The 22,462-nt window shown below is 40.1% G+C and overlaps 1 protein-coding gene across 1 annotated transcript; it reads left to right on the top strand.

Annotated features, from left to right (window-relative positions):
• The first annotated feature begins 865 nt into the window (after nucleotides 1-865).
• MAGEB18 (MAGE family member B18) lies at nucleotides 866-1,985 on the top strand. Its single transcript, XM_001092141.5, has one exon. The coding sequence runs from the start codon at nucleotides 916-918 to the stop codon at nucleotides 1,948-1,950; it is 1,035 nt and encodes a 344-aa protein (XP_001092141.1). The 5' UTR covers nucleotides 866-915; the 3' UTR covers nucleotides 1,951-1,985.
• The last annotated feature ends 20,477 nt before the right edge of the window (nucleotides 1,986-22,462 follow it).

Here is a 22,462-nt window from a genome sequence, read left to right on the forward strand (position 1 = left end):
GTACCTATAAAAAGTCACGATAAGACACTGAGTGAGGACTGAGGGCGTTACCTACCCAAGAAGAGGGACTCCCACAGACCCCGCCCCTACTGTCAATCTTGGGAGGCCCCAGGCATGGCTGCTAGGCTCACGCTCCACTTTACTTCCTACTCTGAACTCAGGGAAATGATCCTTTTTCTGAGGCTGACTGATTCAGCTTAGCAAAGAGAGAAGTCCCAGTGCCTGCAAAGTCAGTGAAAGAAATATATGTATTTCTTTAAGAACTGCCCCTCCCCCAGAACACAGAACCATTTGCTGTTATGCTGGGAGAGCAAGGTGGGCGTGGCCGGAAGTGTTTCTCTTGACCTATATTCCACGTCATCAAGCTGTTACGGGCGAAGCCTTGGTCTGAAAGATGTGGCCAGAGAAATAAATTTCAGGATCCGGCAGGTGTCAAAGTGAGTATCGTTTGTTATGACCTTCGAGACACACTTTTCCCAGAACAGAGGCGGCCTCATAGAGACCCATCCTTCTCTGCTCTGTCCTGCTCCCACCGTCAACTGTGTGTGTCCCAAAGCGCAGCTGTTAGGCCTAATACCCTTACTTCCTGTTGGGAATCTGTGGGATGGGAAGCCATGGTCTAAAGCGAGGCAGCCTCAAGTCAACAGAGGGAGGACTCAAAGGACTAAAGTAAAATTAATATCCTGAGTTAGAACTGATGTGATAAACCCCCACAGAACAGTCCCAGCCTGCTCCTGCCTTATGGGTTCCTAAAGCAATACCCTCAAGAGAACCAGCAGAGGTGGCCATTCTTAGACCAAGGTAGAATCTCCCTACCAAGGCTGTGAACACTATCTTATCCTCCGTCTTCTAGGGTGACCTCTTCATCAACCCAACTGCCTGCACTATTGTCTGTAGTCCCTGACAAGAGTAATTATGCCTCGAGGTCAGAAAAGTAAGCTCCGTGCCCGTGAGAAACGCCACCAGGCTCGTTGTGAGAATCAGGATCTGGGTGCTACTCAGGCCCCTGTGGCAGAAGGAGAGTCGTCCTCCTCTGCCAATCTTCTCTTTGGTGATAGACCCCAGAATTTGCCTGCTGCTGAGACACTTAGCATCCCTGAGGCGCTTCAGGGAGCCCCATCCACCACCAATACTATTGCACCTGTTTCATGCACCAGTTCAAATGAAGGTGCCAGCAACCAAGACGAGAAAAGTCTAGGTTCCTCAAGGGAAGCTGAGGGCTGGCAAGAAGATCCCTTAAGCAAGAAAGTAGTGTCGCTGGTGCATTTCTTGCTTCAGAAGTATGAAAAGAAAGAGCCAATTACAAAGGGAGATATGATAAAGTTTGTTATCAGAAAGGATAAGGGTCACTTCAATGAGATCCTCAAGAGAGCCTCTGAGCACATAGAGCTGGCATTTGGTGTTGATTTGAAGGAAGTGGATCCCATCAGGCACTACTATGCCTTTTTCAGCAAACTAGACCTCACCTATGATGAAACAACCAGTGATGAAGAAAAAATTCCCAAGACTGGCCTCCTGATGATTGCACTGGGTGTGATCTTCATGAATGGCAACCGTGCCCCAGAAGAGGCAGTTTGGGAAATTATGAATGTGATGGGTGTATATGCTGATAGGAAGCACTTCCTCTATGGGGATCCCAGGAAGGTCATGACCAAAGATTTGGTGCAGCTAAAGTACCTGGAGTACCAGCAAGTGCCCGACAGTGATCCTCCACGCTATGAATTCCTGTGGGGTCCAAGAGCTCACGCTGAAACTAGCAAGATGAAAGTCCTGGAGTTTGTAGCCAAGATGCATGATACCGTCCCTAGTGCCTTCCCATCCTGCTATGAAGAAGCTTTGAGGGATGAGGAACAGAGAGCCCAAGCCAGAGTTGCAGCCAGGGCTCATACTGCTGCCATGGCAAATGCACGTTCCAGAACCACGTCTAGCAGCTTCTCCCATGCTAAGTGAAATCTGAGGTTGGTTCTTCACTTTTTGGTCGAAAAGGTCTGTCAACATTCTAATAGTGGAGGGCCATGGTGGGGCTGGAAGAAATAAGCGTATATCATCTTTGCGTTCCTATTGTATATTGATAAGTAGAGTTTTACTTTTCCTTCTTTTTTTTTTTCCCTAGGTTACATTTCAAATGTTGAAGTCTGAAGAAGATTGTTTTCTTTGTGGAAGAAAAAAGCAATCAACATTCTAAGTAGTGAATGGCCAGGGTGGGTCTGGAGGGAACACAGCATATATCATGTTGTGTTAATATTCTATAGTAACTTGGAGTTGTATCTTTTTCTTTCTTTTTTTTTTTTTGGTGTTATATTTCAAATGTTGTTTCTTTTAATAGAAGTTTTAGATTACTTCAGAATCGAAATTTATTAATGACTTTGGTTACACATGTATTGCTATTTAAGAGTAGGAGTTTTATTGTTCTGTAAAACAAATTGGGAAACCTTCTTTCATATTTAATGAGCCAAAACAAGGAAACACAGTATTGGAATAGGTATTTCCTTAAAAAATGTGAAATGATTTAGCAGTAAAATTTTGGAGATCAAAACATAGGTGAGAAAAAGTAATACTTTTTAGTTCTTGGTTTTCTTTATCCATTTTATTCTGTTATATAAAGATAAAAGAGTCATACCTGGATTGGCTTAGCTTACTGAAGAAGGTAGGAAAAAATAAAATGTTTATGAACTAGCATCTATGCTTACTGCCTCATTCATTCCTCCAATATTAATAAAACATCTGATCTTTGAAAGTAATTTTGTTAGAAATGGGAAAACTAGGATACAAAACACCCAGCCCTGCTTAGACTTTTACAATTAATGAACAATAATAATGCATGGAAGATGGTGAAATACTTCTAAGACCTAAAGTACAAGTAAGAAGAGGGAGTAAGGAGGTAAGGAGTTAGAGAGGGGTTTGGGAAAAGTGCTGGAGTATATCTGGCTGAAAATGGTAAGGTGCAAATTCTCTGAAGAAACGCCCTTTTAGACTTTTGGAAACTATGAGTCTCTCAGTGGGATATACTTTTAATTTAAGCTGGGTGGTGAGCTACATGAAGCTGTGGGACTGGAGAGCAGAGGCCAGGCACTCAGATGGTGTGTCTCATTGTTGAAGGACAAAACCCTGGAGTGGAAACCTCCACTTAAGAGTTACCTTGGTGACATCAATAAAGCAGAAGAAAACCTCTTGGAGCAGAAGTGGATAGTGTCCTGTGCTCTTGTTCACATTCAGTTGAACACATAGCATAATCTAGTTATTTTATGTACAGCCTCCCCAGGGAATTTTTGAGAAATAATGGTGAAACTGCCTTGATATGCGATGCTGAAAAGCTACTGTGTTGGCTCCTTTGCTCTGAACTGAGAGAGCCAGATCCTAGTATTTAAAAGGACATATTTTTGAGACAGGGTCTGGTTCTTTTTCCCAGGCTGGAGCACAGTGGTGCAATCATGGCTCACTACAGCCTTGACTTCCCAGGCTCAAGCAATCCTCCCACCTTAGCCTGTCAAGTAGCTGGGACGAGAAACACACATCACCCTATCCAGCTAATTTTTTGTATTTTTGTAGAGATAGGGTTTCACCATGTCACCAAGGCTGGTCTTGAACTCCTGACATCAAGTGATCCAACCACCTCAGCCCCCCAAAGTACTGGGAATACAGGTGTGAACCACCACACTCAAAAGGATATTTTAATTATCTTCAGTGTAATTTGGCAAACTCTAAGGGAGAACACATTTAATGATGATGAAATGAATGAAAATAGGGGTGGTTTGGATGGAATGGCACCTGGGGGGGAAGTTGTTGGTCCTTGACACAAATTCTAGGACTTCGTGTTTCATTCAGCTGAGGAAGACTCCCTACATGCAAATTCAGCAACTTATATTCAGATGGGGAAATTTTATTTACTTTTATATGCTAAATACATAATGAGTTAATTTGATATTAATTGTCCTAGAAAGCTGCATATTTTCCTGAATTAATAAAAAATAAATCTCCCCAGAGGGGAGGGTGATATCATCTGTAGTAAAAATAATTATATAACTACCATTCTTTAAAGACCCAATATTTTCCATAATTCTGCTAAGTGCTTCATATCCATTACATAGATTCCAACAGTGCTACAAGTTAGAGCTTATCAGACATTATTTGCCAAACTTATAATTTTAAGTTTACACGGCTGATAGGTGACAGAGCTGAGACTAGACTACTAGTCTAATGTGGCCAGAATTATTCTAAGTTCACATTTTTCCACTCCTCCCAATCTGAGACAGATCTTTTGTCTAATTTACTAGTCTTTTCACTACTGCAAAATCTATTACAATTAAAAATAAAGGACTCTGGCCAAAGTACTAGAAGCAGACCTGTATTAGGTTGTTCTCACATTGCTACAAAGAAATATCTGAGACTAGGTAATTTATAAAGAAAATAAGTTTAATTGGCTCATGGTTCTATAGGCTATACAGGAAGCATAGCAGTATGTGCCTCTGGGGAGACCGTGAGAAACTTACAATAATGGTGGAAGGTGAAGGGAAAGCGCGCAAGACCCACATGGCTGGAGCGGGAGGAAGAGAGAGAAGGGGTAGGTGCCACACGCTTTTAAACAACCAGATCTCATGAGAACTCAGGGCAGTATGGAGGGGGAAATCTACCCCCATAATCCAATCACCTCTCAGCAGACATCATCTCTAGCCTCGAGGATTACCTTTCACCATGAGATTTGGGTGGGGACACATAGCAAAACCTTATCATTCCATCCCCAACCCCTCTCGAATCTCGTGTCCTTCTCACATTGCAAAATCCAATCATCCCTTCCCAACAGTGCCCCAGAGTCTTAACTCATTCCAGCATTAACTCAAAAGTCCAAAGTCTCATCTGAGACAAGGCTAGTACCTTCCACTTATAGGGAGGAAAAAAAAAAAAAAAAGTTACTTCCAAGATACAATGGGAGTAAAAGCATTGGTTAAATACTTCCATTCCAAAAGGGAGAAATCAGCCCAAAGAAGGGGAATACATGCCCCATGCAAGTCAGAAACCTAGCAAGGCAGTCATTAAATCTTAAAGCTCCAAAATAATCTTTTTTTTTTTTTTTTTTTTTGTAACGGAGTTTCACTCTTGTTGCCCAGGCTGGAGTGCAGGCCTTCTGCATTCAAGCGATTCTCCTTCCTCAGCCTCCAAAATAGCTGGCTTTACAGATGTGCGCCACCATGCCTGGCAAATTTTGTATTTTTGTTTAGTAGAGACAGGGTTTCACCATGTTGGTCAGGCTGGTTTTGAACTCCTGACCTCAAGTGATCCATCTGCCTCAGCCTCCCAAAGTGCTGGGATTACAGGTGTGAGCCCCCGTGCCTGGCCCAAAATAATCTTTTTGACTCCATATTCCATATCCAAAGCACTCTGATGCTCCCAAGCTCCACCCTTGTGGTTTTGCAGGCTTTAACCCCTCTGGTTGCTCTCATGGGCTGGCACTGAGTGCCTGCAGCTTTTCCAGGTGCATAGTCCAAGCTTCCAGTGGATCTAACATCGTAGAGTCTGGAGGACGATGGCCCTCTTCTCATAACTACACTAGACAGTGCCTCAGTGGGGATTATGTATGGGGGCTCCAACCCCACATTTCCCAACACTGCCTTAGTAGAGGCTCTCCATGAGGGCTTGGGCCCTGCAGCAGGTTTCCGTCTGGACAACCAGGTGTTTCCATACATCCTCTGAAATCTAGATAGAGGCTCCCAAGCCTCAAGTCTTGCACTCTGTGTAACCATAGGCTTAACATCATGTGGAAGCTGCCAAGGCTAACAACTTGCACCCTCTGAAGCAGCAGCCTGAGTTGTACCTGGGCCCCTTTGAGCCACAGCTGGTGTTGGAGTGGTCAGGATGCAGGCAGCAATATCCTGAGGCTGCACAGAAAAGCAAGAGCGGGTCGGGAGGGCTAGGCATAGCCCACAAAACCAACCATTCCTTTCTCCTAGACCACTGGGCCTGTGATGGTAGGGGCTGCTGTGGAAGTCTCCACAATGCCTTCAAGGCCTTTTTCCCAGGGTCTTGGCTATTAGCACTTGGCTCCTTTTCACTTATGCAAATTTCTGCAGCCTGCTTGAATTCCTCCCCTGAAAATGGGCATTTGTTTTCTACCACATGGCCACGCTGCAAATTTTCCAAACTTTTATGCTCTGCTTCCCCTTTGAATATAAAGTTCCAGTTTTACATCACTTATTTGATCACATATATGAGCATATATTGTTAGAGGCAGCCAGCTCACATCTTGACTGCTTTGCTGCTTAGAAATTTCTTCTACCAGGTAACCTAAATCATCACTCTCAAGTTCAAAGTTCCACAGATCCCTAGGGCAGGGGCACAGTGCCACCAGGTTCTTTGCTAACACATAACAAAAGTGACCTTTGCTCCGGTTCCCAGTACGTTTATTTCCATCTGAGACCTCCTGAACCTGAACTTCATTGTCCATATCACTATCAGCATTTTGGTCACAACCATTTCACAAGTCACTAGGAAGTCCCAAATTTTTCCTCATCTTCCTGTCTTCTGAGTCCTCCACAACCTTCCAAACTCTTCCCATTACCCAGTTCCAAAGCTGCTTCCACATTTTCAGTTATCTTTACAGCAGTCCCCCACTCCTCGATACCTTGGGCAGCCTTTCTTTTCTTTATAAATTATCCAGTCTCAGATATTTCTTTATAGCAAAGCCACTATCACATTGTTCTAAAGAAATACCTGAGACTGGGTAATTTATAAAGAAAAGAGGTTTAATTGGCTCACAGTTCTGTAGGCTGGACAGGATGCTTCTGCTTCTGGGGAGGCCTCAGGAAACTTGCAATCATGGCAGAAGGTGAGGGGGAAGCAGGCACATCTTACATGGCCGAAGCAGGAGGAAGAGAGAATGGAGAAGTACTACACACTTTTAAACAACAAGATCTCATGAAAACTCAGGGCAGTACCAAGGGGGAAATCTGCCCCCATAATTCAATCACCTTGCACAATGCCCCACCTCCAGCCCTGGGGATTGCATTTCAACATGAGATTTGTGGGAGGACATAGATCCAAACCATAACAAGGCCTAAAGAAGGAAGGTAAAGATGAGAATAAAGCATACATTTGGGATTATTTGTGGGATTCATTTTCTGAGGCTCCTCCTGTCCCAAGCCCAAGGTTTCCTTGAGAGTAGATTCTGCCCAAGTGCTGGGACATGAGTCCTGATTCAGCACTTTTTTACATTACAGCACCTTTCCCCTAAGTATTCCCCAGTGTGCCTTCATGTACAAAATGGCACCTTGTTTTCTACCGAGCTCTTCACTGCCTTCTCTGAAGACTGCACCCCTGTTTTCTGTGATATGGACAGACCAGAATCACTTGCCTGCCTCTAGACTTAGAGCATTCTGCTCTCTGCAGATGCCCCTTGGAGGCCCCATCCCTCTCAGTGGAACCTCTGACAGTGATGTTTTGATATCTGATTACCACAAACTCCCCTTCCACCCCACATCTTTAAGTAGTCTTAAAGTGTATTTCAAATGAACCAATTATTAGAGTCTGGTTCTGATTTTTCACAGACCATGTACTGGTTCTTGGGATGTAACTGAAGTGTGAGAGAAGGCTTTTTTAAATAACCCAGATTTTCAGCAGGATTTTTAAAGGGTGTGCTATTTGAGGCCAGCCCCTGAACAAATGCACTGATGGGTGAGCCTACCTAGATGGTCAAAAACAAAGCTACCCTCATAAGTTGAAGGTGAGGAAAGGCCAAGGAAATTACTGTGAAGCAAACATTGACTGAGGCCAAATTCCTCAGTCCTTCCCCGATCAGAGCCTGTCTAAGAAGAAAAAATGGCTTTTTGGCAGACATGCTGTGTTTGAACAGCAAAGACAAAAATAATTCACCATTGTTGTGCTGCCTCTTGTATCAGTACTTGTCCCAGAGGAAAATCCTGATTTTCCCTTGTGCCAAATGGCACTTGTAAGTGTCCTGCATGTTCAGTCATGTCGAGGTTTGCAGAATTCATGTCAAGATTGTTACCATGCAGAAATAGAAAGGTGCATATTCTTATCCTACTGACACTCAGTGCCGTGAGATCAGTGCAGAAAGGTGCTACTGAATGAAAAAGGAGAATTCTCCATGCTGAGATTTTACAGCGTCCTTTTGAAAATGAAATGTGATCCTGTATTTGAAAGCAACTGTCATGTAGGAAGCTGACAGAAATTGTTGAATTGCAAATTTGCCTCCTTAGAAACTCCACCAAGAAATGAAGAGGGTTGTTTTCATAACAAATTCTAATGATTACTCCTTTACCAAGCACTTATTATGTAACAGTTAATGAGAGAGACTGCAAGTGCTCATCCACATGGTGTCTTACTCTCCTTTCTGAACTCACGGGAAGACTACATTACCCAGTTCACCTGTAGTTAGGAAGGATTATGTGACTTCCCTTGCCCCTGAAACAAGCTATCAAGAGCTCATGCTGAGATGTAAAGCAACATGTTGGAGGCAGCCTGTATCTCTGGATCACCTGTTAGTGGAAACCTCTGCCTACTTACATCAGATTTTATGTGTATGAGATATGAACTTTGTTGTTTTAAGCCATTCAGTTGCAGGTTTTGTATGTTGTATCAGCTAGAAGTTACTTTATATAAGTAATGCACAACTACTATTTTTGTGGTTAGTTGTATTATAGGCCGGGCGCGGTGGCTCAAGCCTGTAATCCCAGCACTTTGGGAGGCCGAGACGGGCGGATCACGAGGTCAGGAGATCGAGACCATCCTGGCTAACACAATGAAACCCCGTCTCCACTAAAAAATACAAAAAAAATTAGCCGGGAGTGGTGGCGGCGCCTGTAGTCCCAGCTACTCGGGAGGCTGAGGCAGGAGAATGGCGGGAACCCGGGAGGCGGAGCTTGCAGTGAGCCGAGATCGCGCCACTGCACTCCAGCCTGGGCGACAGAGCGAGACTCCGCCTCAAAAAAAAAAAAAAAAAAAAAAATATATATATATATATATATATATATATATATATATTTTCATTACAAAGGTAATAGTACATACATTCTTGTTACCAAAAATTCTATTGGTATGGAAATCACAATCTCCCCCTTTCCTCAAAATTCAGCCCCTCTCTGGAGGTAACCACAATTAATCTGGTATGTATCATTTTAAAGCTGATACTAGGCTTTTTCACATATAGGTATGCTATAAAAATATATTGAATTTTTAATATACATAGGTAACAATGTCCATATTCTTCTGCCTCTTGACCTGATGATTTAATAAAATGAGTGCAAGATATTTCCATGACAGTGCATTTAGACCCACCTTACTTTTAAACTATTCTCTAGAATTATTATGTTTGTACGATAATTAATTGTTTCCTGATGGACATATGAATTGTTTACCATTTGTTGCTATGATTAATGAAACTAAAATGAACATTTTTGAACATGAAATCTTGAGGAAAATGTGCACACCTTCTCATAAGAAAGACATAGAGAAGTGCAAATTGGATTAAAGTGGGAAAGGTGTGAAGACTGAAATGTTTTACAAATGTTGTACTGCTAAAGTTCTGTTTCCAAAATGCTATACTGCAGTCCCTAGTCTCTTAATGTATATGAGTGCCTTATATTCTCAGAGACATTTACTTTTATCATTCTTTTACATTTTATTCAATCTTTGTGGTGAAAAATATTGTCTCATTGTTATTTGAAGCACATGGAACAGGTCTTCGGCCTTGAATTGAAAGAAGTCAATCCTATAGTCATTCTTCTTATGCTTTTATTAGGAAGCTGGATTTCCCCCAATGAGAGAAGTCTGAGTGGTGATAAGTGGTTATCTAAGACCAGTCAGTTTCCTAATGACTCTCCTGGGTGTGACCTTCTTGAAGGGCAACTGTCACACTGAAGAGAAAATCTGGAAATTCCTGAATACAATGAAGGTGCAGGATAGAAGCTAACGCTTCATCTACGGACAGCCAGAAAGCTCATTACCAGAAATTTGGTACAGGAAAAGTACCTGGAATACTGGCACGTGTCCAATAATTATCCTTCACTCTATGAGTTCCTGCAGGGTGAAAGAGCCCATGCTGAAACCAGAAAGATTAAAGTCCTGGAAGTTTTGACCAAGATCAATGATACAATCTGTAGTATCTTCCCAAATCTGTATGAAGAGTCTTCAAGAGATGAGAGCAGGAGTGAGACTGGCACTCCTATCTATGAACAGTGCATGTTCTGGGGTTACTGTCCCACTGCTTCTCCCATCTGTAATGAATAAATCTGAGTTAGTTTCTCCATTTTGTGGTTGAAGAAAGCAGTCAACAGTCTAAGTAGTGAGGGACTGGTATTGGACTGGAGGAAACACAGTGTGTAACATTTTGTCTTCCTGTTTTATGTGGCAACATAGAGTTTACCTTTCTTTCTCTTTCTTCTTCCTTTCTTTCTTTCCTTTCCTTCTTTTTCTTACTTTCATTCTTTTATAGTTTCTTTCTTTCTAGTTCATTTCTAAATGTTGCTCATTTTAACAGAAAATGTGAATAGCCTTACGAGTATATGAATCACCACTTCAATTATTCAATACATTTGTTGCCGTGTATCAGGTTTAAGAGTAGAAGTTTTCTATTTTATAAAACAAATGTGGAAATTTTCCATCTCATTTTATTATTTGGAACAGGATAACAGAGCATCAAGTAGGTGTTTCTTTGGAAATATGAAATAACTCAGTTGCAAAGTTTTTTGTTTTTTTTTTTTTTTTTTGAGACGGAGTCTCGCTTTGTCGCCCAGGCTGGAGTGCAGTGGCCGGATCTCAGCTCACTGCAAGCTCCACCTCCCGGGTTTACGCCATTCTCCTGCCTCAGCCTCCCCAGTAGCTGGGACTACAGGCGCCCACCACCTCGTCCGGCTAGTTTTTTTTTTTGTATTTTTAGTAGAGACGGGGTTTCACCATATTAGCCAGGATGGTCTCGATCTCCTGACCTCGTGATCCGCCCGTCTCGGCCTCCCAAAGTGCTGGGATTACAGGCTTGAGCCACCGCGCCCGGCAGTTGTAAAGTTTTGAGGCTCAAAAAATGGAGATCAAGTGAAATGTGTACAGATGTTATCCTATGCCTATCCCACCACTGTGCACTGGATGTGTTAGGACTGATGACTAGTCTCTTTCATTTCACAGGTCCACAAATAGAGATTTATTGTCCCCAGCTGGTGTGCTTAATGAACTACTCTCCACACAGCCTCATCATGTGCAGTTAGACCTGATTTAGATGATGAGACTTGAATTTTGAGCTGATGTTGTAATTGAGTCAGATTCTGGGGGACCTTGGAGGAAGTTAAATGTATTTTGAATAAGGTAGAAACATTAAACATTGGGACCTAGAGAATGGACTGTGGCTGACAGAGTCTCATGGGTATCCCATGAGCTCCACCTCTTGACAATCATGCCTTTGTGTGTGACTATCCTTGAACATTAGTAGGCCTGTGACTTGCTTCTATATAATCAGTCATTGTAAAGATGATGAAATGACATCCTCATGATTATATTATATGTGTTGAGGAAACAGTTAAAAACAAAATATCCTGCTAATGCAAAAATACCTCTCCACAAAATATATGGCAAATAAAAAACAATTCAGACTTAGTAAGAAGAGACTTTTCTCAAAAATAATTATTGCAAGAGAGACTTTTGAAATAGGTGGAGACTACTGCAATAGGAAGAACACTGTGACTATAAGATATGCAAGTATCTCAAGAGTTAGGCAAAGTTTTTCTTCTATAGAGAGAAATAAACAAAGCTAGAAAGAACCAGGTATGTGAGGAAGTGGGATGAAAGGCTGTTGTGACTTGATAGTTGATTAGAGAATTTTTACCCTGAGGCCAATCTATCCTCAAGAGGGGTTGCCTACCGGCTTAGTGGAGAGTGGGCCAAAGTTCACGAGCGTGGAGGAAAAAGAAAATCCTAACCAAAGTTTGGCCAACAAGTATTTTGTTTCGATTGATTAGTAGAAACAAGCAGTTTATCTGTCATGTACAAGGAAAAGAAAGGGAATATTGAGGATCTTTGTCCGGGCTTGTCATTGGTAAACCAGAGAGGCTTCCATGAGTCTTGTCTAAGTCATGTGGTGAAGAGTGGTTCTTTCCAATAAACCTTTTTCTGCTAGAAAACAAAGTTGGGGGTTCAAGGGGGGAAAGAAACTTTCTTAACCTGCACTGTTTCCCAAGATCACAGGGCTTAGGTAAACGTCAACATTATCATATAAGAAAGAAAAATAAGTTTTATTGAATAATCATTAAACTGGAATGTGATGCACATCATAGGCAATCCACTAAAGATATAGCAAAGACAGAAAGCAATCTCCACCTTTTATGTAGTCAAGCCGATACAATCTGTTAAATACATATTCTTCATATAAAAGATAATTAGTCCTCAAGGAAGAGAACTTAATGGCACCATTTGTCATGCAGAGTCCTTTCTAAATTCACTTAATAATTAAGGTGGCCTTCTGTGTTGGCTAATTGTTTTCATCAAAAGGGAAAACAATCCTGAGCTGTAAAACTGGCAAGTGGCTTATTTAGCTTATAAAATAAAATATTTTATATTTATAGTTTCTCTGAAGTAAATGCTCTAAGAAAAAAGGGTTGGGAAAATTCTCCTTTTTCTGTACCAGGAGAGAGGAATTAAAACAAAGTCAAAGTATCAGTTTTGTGTTGCTCTTTAGTTTCTGAGGCTACCAGCAAATCACCGAAGTATTAAATAATTATAGAGTCCCCTAATGGGACAAATTACTCCAAGTTTTCCTGGAAATGGCTAGAGAAAATTGTAGGAGAGTCCTAAAGTTCTTGAGGAATCCTTTGCCATAAATACTGGACTTCTGTATAAGCAAACACAAGACTATAGACTTGTGTGCTAGAAAAACAGAAAAAGAGGGAGAATAACATCAGATCATAGATCAACTACAGAGAAAGATAAATATTGCAAATAATGGTACCAAAGTAACAAGTCAGAATAGTTGCATGATTATGGGTTAATGGAATGACACATTTATTTCTCTAAGATCTTATACAAATATATATTGTGGTCAACCCTCTTTATAACATTTACTTTCCTTCTTTACTGGAAATATGGTGGTATTATACGGAGAATGACTTTTTTCTTTTTCATTCTCCCCCCTTTCTGTGTCATTCTTTTAAAATTAGTTTTATTACTTCTAAATGAGCTCTTAACAAAAGATATGGTTTTACATATGGCCATGGCTTATTCTTTTGCTAAGCTATTTTTCACGGTACTATAAGTTTAATTAAACAAGTTTCATTTTTCTCCATAGCCCAAAGTGATGCATAGATTTATTTCAGCTTAGAGTGCTTTTCCAGCATAGAGTGATACTGCCATATTCTGCCATACCCTTTGTCTTTCAGAAGGCACATCTTAAAATCAGGTATCTTTTCTTTTTCCAAGGAGCTCCACAGATACTTCATCCAGTGTATAAAACATGGTAACTTTACATTTGCACAGCAGGTTTCTTAGCTCTATTGCCAACATAGTGACACAGTGAGTGAGTTTAGATTTTTCTCCATTTAGCATTCAGATGAGAACACAGATCAGCTGATACCTTGAATGCAGTCAGGTAAAACTCTAAAGCAGAAACCTCAGTTGAGTTTTGCCTGGACATTTTATACACAGAAAACTGTGAGATAATAAATTTGTTTTTCTTGCCTTGCTAAATTGGTGATACTTTGTTATGCAGCAATAGAAAATGAATATAAGATAGTCTATTATATTTACCCAGATAGTAACTCTTTCTTCTAGTTTTTCTTCATTCTTTATGTTCCAAGTTTCTAAGCCGAAAGTGTTACCTGTAACAGGTAGAAATAAGTTAATGTTCGAGTAAGGAGGAGTTGTTCTTATTGTCAAAGTTGAGGATAGTTGGAAGGAAGTATGTAGAATAGAGGTGGAAACCAGCCTTGCTCTGGGCTGGGAAGTACCCATGATTGATGAGGCAGGCAAGATAGCACCCATCCTCCTCCAGTTCCCCTCAGATTATGATCCTTTGGACCAATTTCTGGGTGACTTCTCCACATTTAAGCACAGGTTATCAGCCTAAATTATTTCTCTCTGGAGACCCAAATACCACGTACACAGTAGAGAGTCCTCATTTAGGCACTTGAAAGGACAACCTGCCCTGTGTGGTTGTATTTGTTAGCCATTACTTTTAATGGCAAAACCACGATTACTTTTGCACCAACCTAATAGTTCACTAGCTAGAGGAAGAGGCCCTCACAACGGGATCATTCTAAGCTGTGGAATTAACTTGATGTTACTCCCTGCTTTCTGACCTCTTTTCATTCAGAATAGTCCTGAAAGCAACACAGAGACTCCTCCCTTGCTCCATTAAGTACTCTAAACCCCAATTATGAGCTTCTACAAGAGGGTTTCCCAGCTAAACACAAGAATGTGCAGGATGCCTCCACTTGGACAAAAGCGGGAGAGGGCTATGCTCCAAAAAAGTTTTTTTAACCTTACATCAGAAATATTGATCTTGCTGGGGAATGAGGTAGGATACTGCTCCTGTCATATAGTGGATAAGTTGGCACTGCCTCTAACTCAGTAACATTTTGGTTCTCTTCAGTGTGTCTGTAATCATTCCTTAGTCACTACTTTCTAAAACACTACTGTCAAATTTATACTTGTTGGGAAAGCAGAGATCCACAGGTCAGTGGGGAGACTGGTGCTGGTGTGCAGGTAGATGGAATGAACAGATCTTTGGCCCAGGTAGCTTTCTCCAAAGCCAGCAACATGTCTCATCCACTACTCTTTGAAAGTAAAGGTCCATCATGGTATCAGGGACAACAAATCGTATTGAGCGGGGGAAAGGGGAATAATGGAGTTGCCATTTATTAGAAGGACTTGCCATTTCTTCTCTAGCTCACATGTTACCCAGCAAGCCCTCCTGTTATTCACTTGACTAGTGTCACCTATCTTTCAGTACTTTACTTCCATACATCCTACTTGCCCAGTGCTGTTGTCTCCCTAGTTGAGAAAAACATATATGCAAAATTATTTTTACTCTTCTTTACTATTTTGTAAGTTTAAACATTTTCATCATGAAATATTTAAAGTAAGGGTTTAATCCCTCCTAGAATTGAATTTTGTATAGTGTGAAGAAGTGTTCCACTTTTTTCATATTTGTATATCCAGTCTTATTTTAGTAAAAACACTCTTTTTTATCCACTTCCCCGAAATGACATTTTTAATAATCAAGAATCCATGTATAAGTAGGCCTATTTTCGGACATTCTATTCAGTTCTCCTAGTCTATTTGCTTATCTCTGTAAGTATAGCATAAGTATAGCATAAATTTTTAATTACTATAGTATTTTGAAATTTATTTTACTTGGTAAAAATAATTGTGTATATTTATGAGATACAATGTAATGTTTTGTCTGTGTATACATTGTAGAAAGATTTAATCAAAGTAACATAGCCATCATCTCATCAACTTATGTTTTTTGTGGTGAAGACTTTAAAGATCCATTCTTCTAGCAATTTTGAAATGTGCGATATATTATGATTAATTGTGGTCACCATGTAGTGCAATTGATCATGAAAACTTACCCCTCCAGTCTAACTGAAACTTTATATTCTTTGATCAGCATCTCTCTATTCCCTATCCCCAACACCCCGGTTTCTAGTAACCTTTTACTCTCTGTTTCCATGAGATCTATGTTTTTAGATTCCACATATAAGTGAGATCATATATTATTTTTCTTTCTGTTCCTAGCTTATTTCAGTTAGCATAATGTCCTCCAAGTCTATCCGTGTTGTCATGAATGACAGAATTCCCTTATTTAAGGCTGTATAGTATTCCACTGTGCATATATATGTGTGTGTATATATGTATATGCATGTATATATGTATATACATATATGTATACATATATTTGTGTATATGTTTATATGTATATATACATATATTCATATATACATATATGTTTATACATGTTACATGTATATGTTACATTTATATGTATTTATATAAATATAAATTTATGTTTATATATACATATAAACATATAAACGTTTTCTTTATCCATTCATCCTTTGAAGGGCACTTACACCACGTCCATATCTTTCTTGGTTATTGGGAGTAATGTTGAAATGACTGATTTCAATTTCTCTGAATATATACCCAGAAGTAGGGTTGCTAGATCTTATGGTAATTCTAATTTTAGTTTTGGAGGAACTTCCATAGCATTTTCCAAAATGACTGCACTAATTTACATTTCCACCATCAGTGTACAAGGATTCTGTTTTCTTCACATCATTGCCAACACTTGCTATCACTTGTCTTTTTCATAAAACCAATTCTAACAGGTGTGGGGTGATATCTCACACTGGTTTTAATTGACATTCCCCTATATATTGGCCTATATATTGAGCATTTTTTTCCCATATCATTTGATCATGTGCAAGGGCAGAGTTGAAGGCTTTGATAAAAATTCAACACAATCAAAACAATTGAATTCATGGACATGGGGAGTAGAAGGATGATTACCAGAGTCTGGGTAGGGTAGTGGGAGTTGAGGGGGATGTGGGGATGTTTAATGGGCACAAAAACATAGTTAGAAAAAATGAATAATACATATTATTTTATCATACATCAAGGTGACTATAGTCAATAATAACTTATTTGCATATTTAAAAATAACTAAAAGACTGTGATTGCATTGTTTGTAACACAAAGGATACATGCTTGAGGGGACTGCTACCCCATTCTCCATGACACACTGATTTCACATTGCATGTCTCCATCAAAACATCTCATGTACTCCATAAATATATACACCCACTATGTCCACACAAAAATTAAAAAATAACTAATAAAAATTCAAGACAAGTACATGGCAATAACTTTTAGCAAACTTACATAGGAATGAAATTTCCATACGGTAAATTGTAGCCAAACCTTTGTAACTTTGAAATTAGAAGCATTCCCAATAAAGTCTGGAAAAACACACAGAGGTATGATACCACAAATCTGGATTGGCATATATAGCCAATAAAAATCCATGCATAAAAATATCAAAATAAATAAGAGGCATGAAATGGAAGAAAATACCATTCATAACAGCAACAATACCTAAAACGTACCTAAGTTGAAACCTTACTGAAATGTACAAGATCTTTATGGAGGTAATTATAAAAATTTACTGATACAGTTGGGGAAAAGGTGCCAAATACAGCAGTATTCTATGTTTATTCAGGAAAATAGAATATAGGCACACCTCAGAAATATTGTGGGTTCAGATCCAGACACCACAATGAACTGAATATTGCAATAAAGTGAGTCACAATTTTTTGGTTTCCTGGTCCATAAAAAAGTTATGTACACCCTATACTGTAGCCTATTAAGTTTTCAATTACATGATTTTTTAAAAAACGTACATACCTTAATTAAAAAAAATACTTTAATGCTAAAAAATGCTAACGATCATCTGAGCCTTCAGTGAATTGTAACCTTTTTCGCTGGTGGAAGATCATGCCTTAATGTTGATGGTTGCCTATTAATAAGAGTAGTGATTGCCAAGGGTTGAGGTGGCTGTGGTAATTTCTCAAAATAAGGCAACAATGTTGTCTTAGTCCATTCTCACACTGCTATACAGATACTAACTGAGACTGGATAATTTATAAAGGAAAGAGGTTTAATTGACTCACAGTTCCACATGGCTGGGGAGGCCTCGGGAAACTTACAATCATGGTGGAAGGTGAACGGGAAGCAAGGACCTTCATCACATGGTGGAAGGAAACAGAAGAGCAAGCAGGGAAAATGCCAGAGCTTATAAAACCATCAGATCTCATGAGAACTCACTCATTATCAAGAGAACAGTATGGGGGAAACCACTCCCATGATCCAATCACCTCCTGCCCTCAACACATGGGGATTACAGGTCCTTCCCTCAACACATAGGAATTACAATTCAAGATGAGATTTGGGTAGGGACACAGAGCCAAACCATATCATTCCACCAGCCCCTCCCAAATCTCATGTCTTTTCACATTTCAAAAGCAATCATGCCTTCCCAACAGTCCCCCAAAGCCTTAACTATTTCCAGCATTAACCTGAAAGTCCAAGTCCAAAATCTCATCTGAGACAAGTCAGGTCCCTTCCACCTATGAGCCTGTAAAATCAAAAGCAAGTTAGTTACTTCCAAGATACAACGTGGGTACAGGCATTGTATAAATGTTTCCATTCCAAATCGCCAAAACAAAGGGTCTACAGGCCCCACGCACGTGTGAAATCCAGTGAGGCAGACATTAAATCTTAAAGTTCCAAAATGATCTCCTTTGACTCCATGTCTCACATCTGGGGCACACTGATGGAAGGTTGGGCTCCCATGGCCTTGGGCAGCTCCTTCACGGGTTGGCATTGAGTGCCTGCTGCTTTTCCAGGCACATGGTGCAAGCTGTTGGTAGATCGACCATTTTGGGGTCTGGTGGATGGTGCCCTCTTCTCACAGCTCCATAGGCAGTGCCCAGTAAGGACTCTGTGTGGGGGATCCAACCCCACATTTCCCTTCCGAACTGCCCTAGCAATGGTTCTACATGAGGGTTCCACCCCTGTAGCAAACTTCCAGGCATTTCCATGCATCTTCTGAAATCTAGGTGGTGGTTCCCAAACCTCAGTTCTTGCCTTCAGTGCACCCACAGGGCCAACACCATATGGAAGCCACCAAGGCTTGGGGCTTGCACCCTCTGAAGCAATGGCTCAAGCTGTTCCTTGGCCCCTTTTAGCCATGACTGGAGCAGGGGCAGCTGGGAGACAGGAAAATGAGTCTGGAGGCTGCACAGAGGGGCCCTGGGGCCCACCCACGAAACCAATTTTTTCCTTCTAGGCCTCTGGGCCTGTGATAGGAGGGGCTACCACAAAGGTCACCTAAATGCCCTGGAAACATTTTCCCCATTGTCTTGGCAATTAACATTTGACTTCTTACTACTTGTGTAAATTTCTGCAGCCGACTTGAATTTCTTCCCAGAAAGTGGGTTTTTCTTTTCTATTGCATCATCAGGCTGCAAAATTTTCAAGCTTTTATGCTCTGTCACATCTTGAACACTTTGCTGCTTAGAAATTTCTTCTGCCAGATACTCTAATCATCTCTCTCAGGTTTGAAGTTTCACAGATCTCTAGCACAGAGGCAAAATGCTACCAGTTTCTTTGTTAAAGCATAGCAAGAGTGACATTTGTTTCAGTTTCCAATAAGTTCCTCATCTCCATCTGATACCACCTCAGCCTGGACTTCATTATTCACATGACTATCAGCATTTTGGTTAAAACCATTCAACAAGTCTCTAGGAAGTTCCAAACTTTCCCACACCTTCCTGTCTTCTTCTGAGCTCTCCAAACTGTTCCAACCTCTGCCTGTTACCCAGTTCCAATGTTGCTTCCACATTTTCAAGTATCTTTATAGCAGTGCCCCAAACTCCTGGTACCAATTTATTGTATTAGTCCTTTCTCACACGGCTGTGAAGATACTACCTGAGACTGGGTAATTTATAAAGAAAAGAGGTTTAATTGATTCACAGTTCCACATGGCTGGGGAGGCCTCAGGAAACTTATGATCATGGTGGAAGGTGAAGAGGAAGCAAGGACCTTCTTCAGATGGTGGCAGGAGAGAGAAGAGCAATTAGGGGAAATGCCAGACACTTACAGAACCATCAGATGTCATGAGAACTCACTCACTATCATGAGAACAGCATGGGGGCAATTGCCCTCATGATCCAATCACCTTCCTCCCTCAACACTTGGGGGTCACAATTCAAGATTAGATTTGGGTGGGGACACAGAGCCAAACCATATCAAAGGAAGTCTGCCACATTGATTGACTCTTCCTTTCACAAAATATTCCCTGTAGCATGCCATGCTGTTTGATAACATTTTACCCACAGTAGAACATCTTTCAAAACTACAGTCAATCATCTCAAACCCTGCCTCTGCTTTATCAACTAAGATTTTGTAAGATTTAAAATATTGTGTTTTCATTTCAACAATGTTCACAGCATTTTCACAGAGTAGATTCAATCTCAAGAAACTACTTTATTAGTTCATACATAAGAAGCAACTCCTCATCCATTCAAGTTTTATCATGAGATTACAGCAATTCAGTCACATCTACAAGCACCATTTCTAATTCAATTCTCTTGCTATTCTACCATATCTGCAGTTACTTCCTCCACTGAGGTCTTGAACCCCTCAAAATCATCCATAAGGGTTAGAGTCCATTATTTCCAAGCTCCTATTATGTTGATATTTTGACTTCCTTCCATCAATGACATGTACAATGGTGAATCCTTTCCAGAAGGTTTTCAATTTACTTTGCAAAGGTACATCATAGAAATCACAATCTTTGGCAGACTTTTAAAATGTATTTCTTAAATAATAAGACCTGGCAGTGAAAATGACTTGTTGTTCCATGGGCTGCATAATGGATGCTATATTAGCAGGCATAGAAACAACATTAATGTCTTTGTGTAGCTCCATTGCAGCTCTTGGGTAACCAGGTACATTGTTAATGATCTGTTAATGAGCACTCATATTTTGAAAGGAATCTTTTTTTGTTTTCCTGAGCAGTAGGTCTTGACATTGAGCTTAAAATTTTCAGTAAGCCAAGCTGCAAAAAGATGTGATGTCATCCAGGCTTTGTTGTTCCATTTATGGAACACAGGCTGAGAAGATTTAACAAAATTCTTAAGGGCCTTAAAATTTATGGACTGGTAAATGAGCACTGGCCTCAAACTAAAATCACAAGCTACATTAGCCCATAACAACAGAGTCAGATTGTCCTTTGAAGTCTGGAACCAGGAACTGACTTTTCCTATATAGCTACGAAAGTCCTAGATGGCATCTTCTTCCAATATAAGGCTGTTTCATTTGTTTTTGAAAATCTTTAGTGTAGTCATCCTCATCAATGATCTTAGCTAGATACTCTTGATAACTTGCTGCAGCTTTTCCATCAGCACTTGCTTCATCTTGCACTTTTATGTTATGGAGAGAGCTTCTTTCCTTAAATCTCACAAACCAACCTCCCCTGGCTTCAAACTTTTTTTGTGCACCTTCCTCACTTCTCTCAACCTTCATAGAATTAAAGAGAGTTAGGGCCTTGATCTGGATCAGGTTTTGGATTAAGGGAATGTTGTGAATGGTTTGATCTTCTACCTTCTCCAAATCAGCAATCAGGCTCTTTTGCTTTCTCATCATTTGTACATTCACTGGAGTAGCATTTTTAACTTCCTTCAATAACTTTTCCTTTGCTTTGACAATCTGGCTAATTGTTTGATGCAAGAAGCCTAGTTTTCAGCCTCTCAGCTTTCAACATGCCTTCCTTACCTAAGCTTAATTATTTTCAACATTTGATGTAAAGTGAGAGGCATTTGAGCCTTTCTTTCACTTGATGACCTAAAGCCCATTGTACAGTTATCAATTGGCCTAATTTCAATATTTTTCACCTTAGAGAAGAGGCAGGCCCAAATAGAGGGAGAAAGGGGAATGGCTGACCAGTTGAGCAGCCTGAACACACACAACATTTATCAATTAAATTTGCTATCTGATATGGGTGCTGTTCATGCTTCTCCAAAACAATTACAATAATAACATCAAAGATCACTAATCACAGATCACCATAACAGATATAATAGTCATGAAAATGTTTGAAATATTGCCATAAATACCAAAATGTGACACAAATACACAAAGTTAGCACATACTGTTGGAAAGATGGCACTGAAGGACTTGCTTGAATCAACGTTGACACAAAGCTTCAATTTGTAAGAAAACATAATAACTGTGAAGTATAATATATCAGATTGCAATAAAATGAGGTATGCCTATATTGCAAAGATATCCATTCTCCTTAGGTTATTTACAGATATAGTTTTTATCTACAGCTTCCAAGATGACAACCAAGCTAGTGTTTCTTTCCCATGCCCAAAATTAACCATGGGAAATCTAAAGAAAAAAAAAAGAACAATGCCATAAACATCAGCAAAATAACAAAGTGAGAACCCCGAGAGATACTAAGTCTCTGTTGAACCAGTGCTTATATGGCGGCCTGCCCTGAGGTGAAAACAGATCCATAGCCTGCAGTAACAAACGGATGACAGCATTAGTTGCAGGAATTATTTTAAAGTTCTGCCTTTGCTTCTTTCTGCGTGCCTGGGACAATGATTTTCTACAGCTGCATTTAAAGAATCTGAGGCAACATCTCAGGTGCCACATGCTGGAATCATGGGGTAATAACAAACATTTGAGTTGGTTAAAGCAGTATGAGTTCAGACATTGTAGTAATAACCACCTAAAATCTCTATAGCGAATGAGGGCTGATTTTTTAAATGATCATTGTAATAGAATATAAAACATATACTAAAATAGAAGTGTCACAGTGAAGCACATGTAATAAGAATATTAATATACTCCTGAAACATTTGATGATGCTGATGTCAGCCAAGAGAAAGCACTG

Source organism: Macaca mulatta, chromosome X, assembly GCF_049350105.2.
Source record: "Macaca mulatta isolate MMU2019108-1 chromosome X, T2T-MMU8v2.0, whole genome shotgun sequence".
Classification (NCBI taxonomy): Eukaryota; Metazoa; Chordata; class Mammalia; order Primates; family Cercopithecidae; genus Macaca; species Macaca mulatta.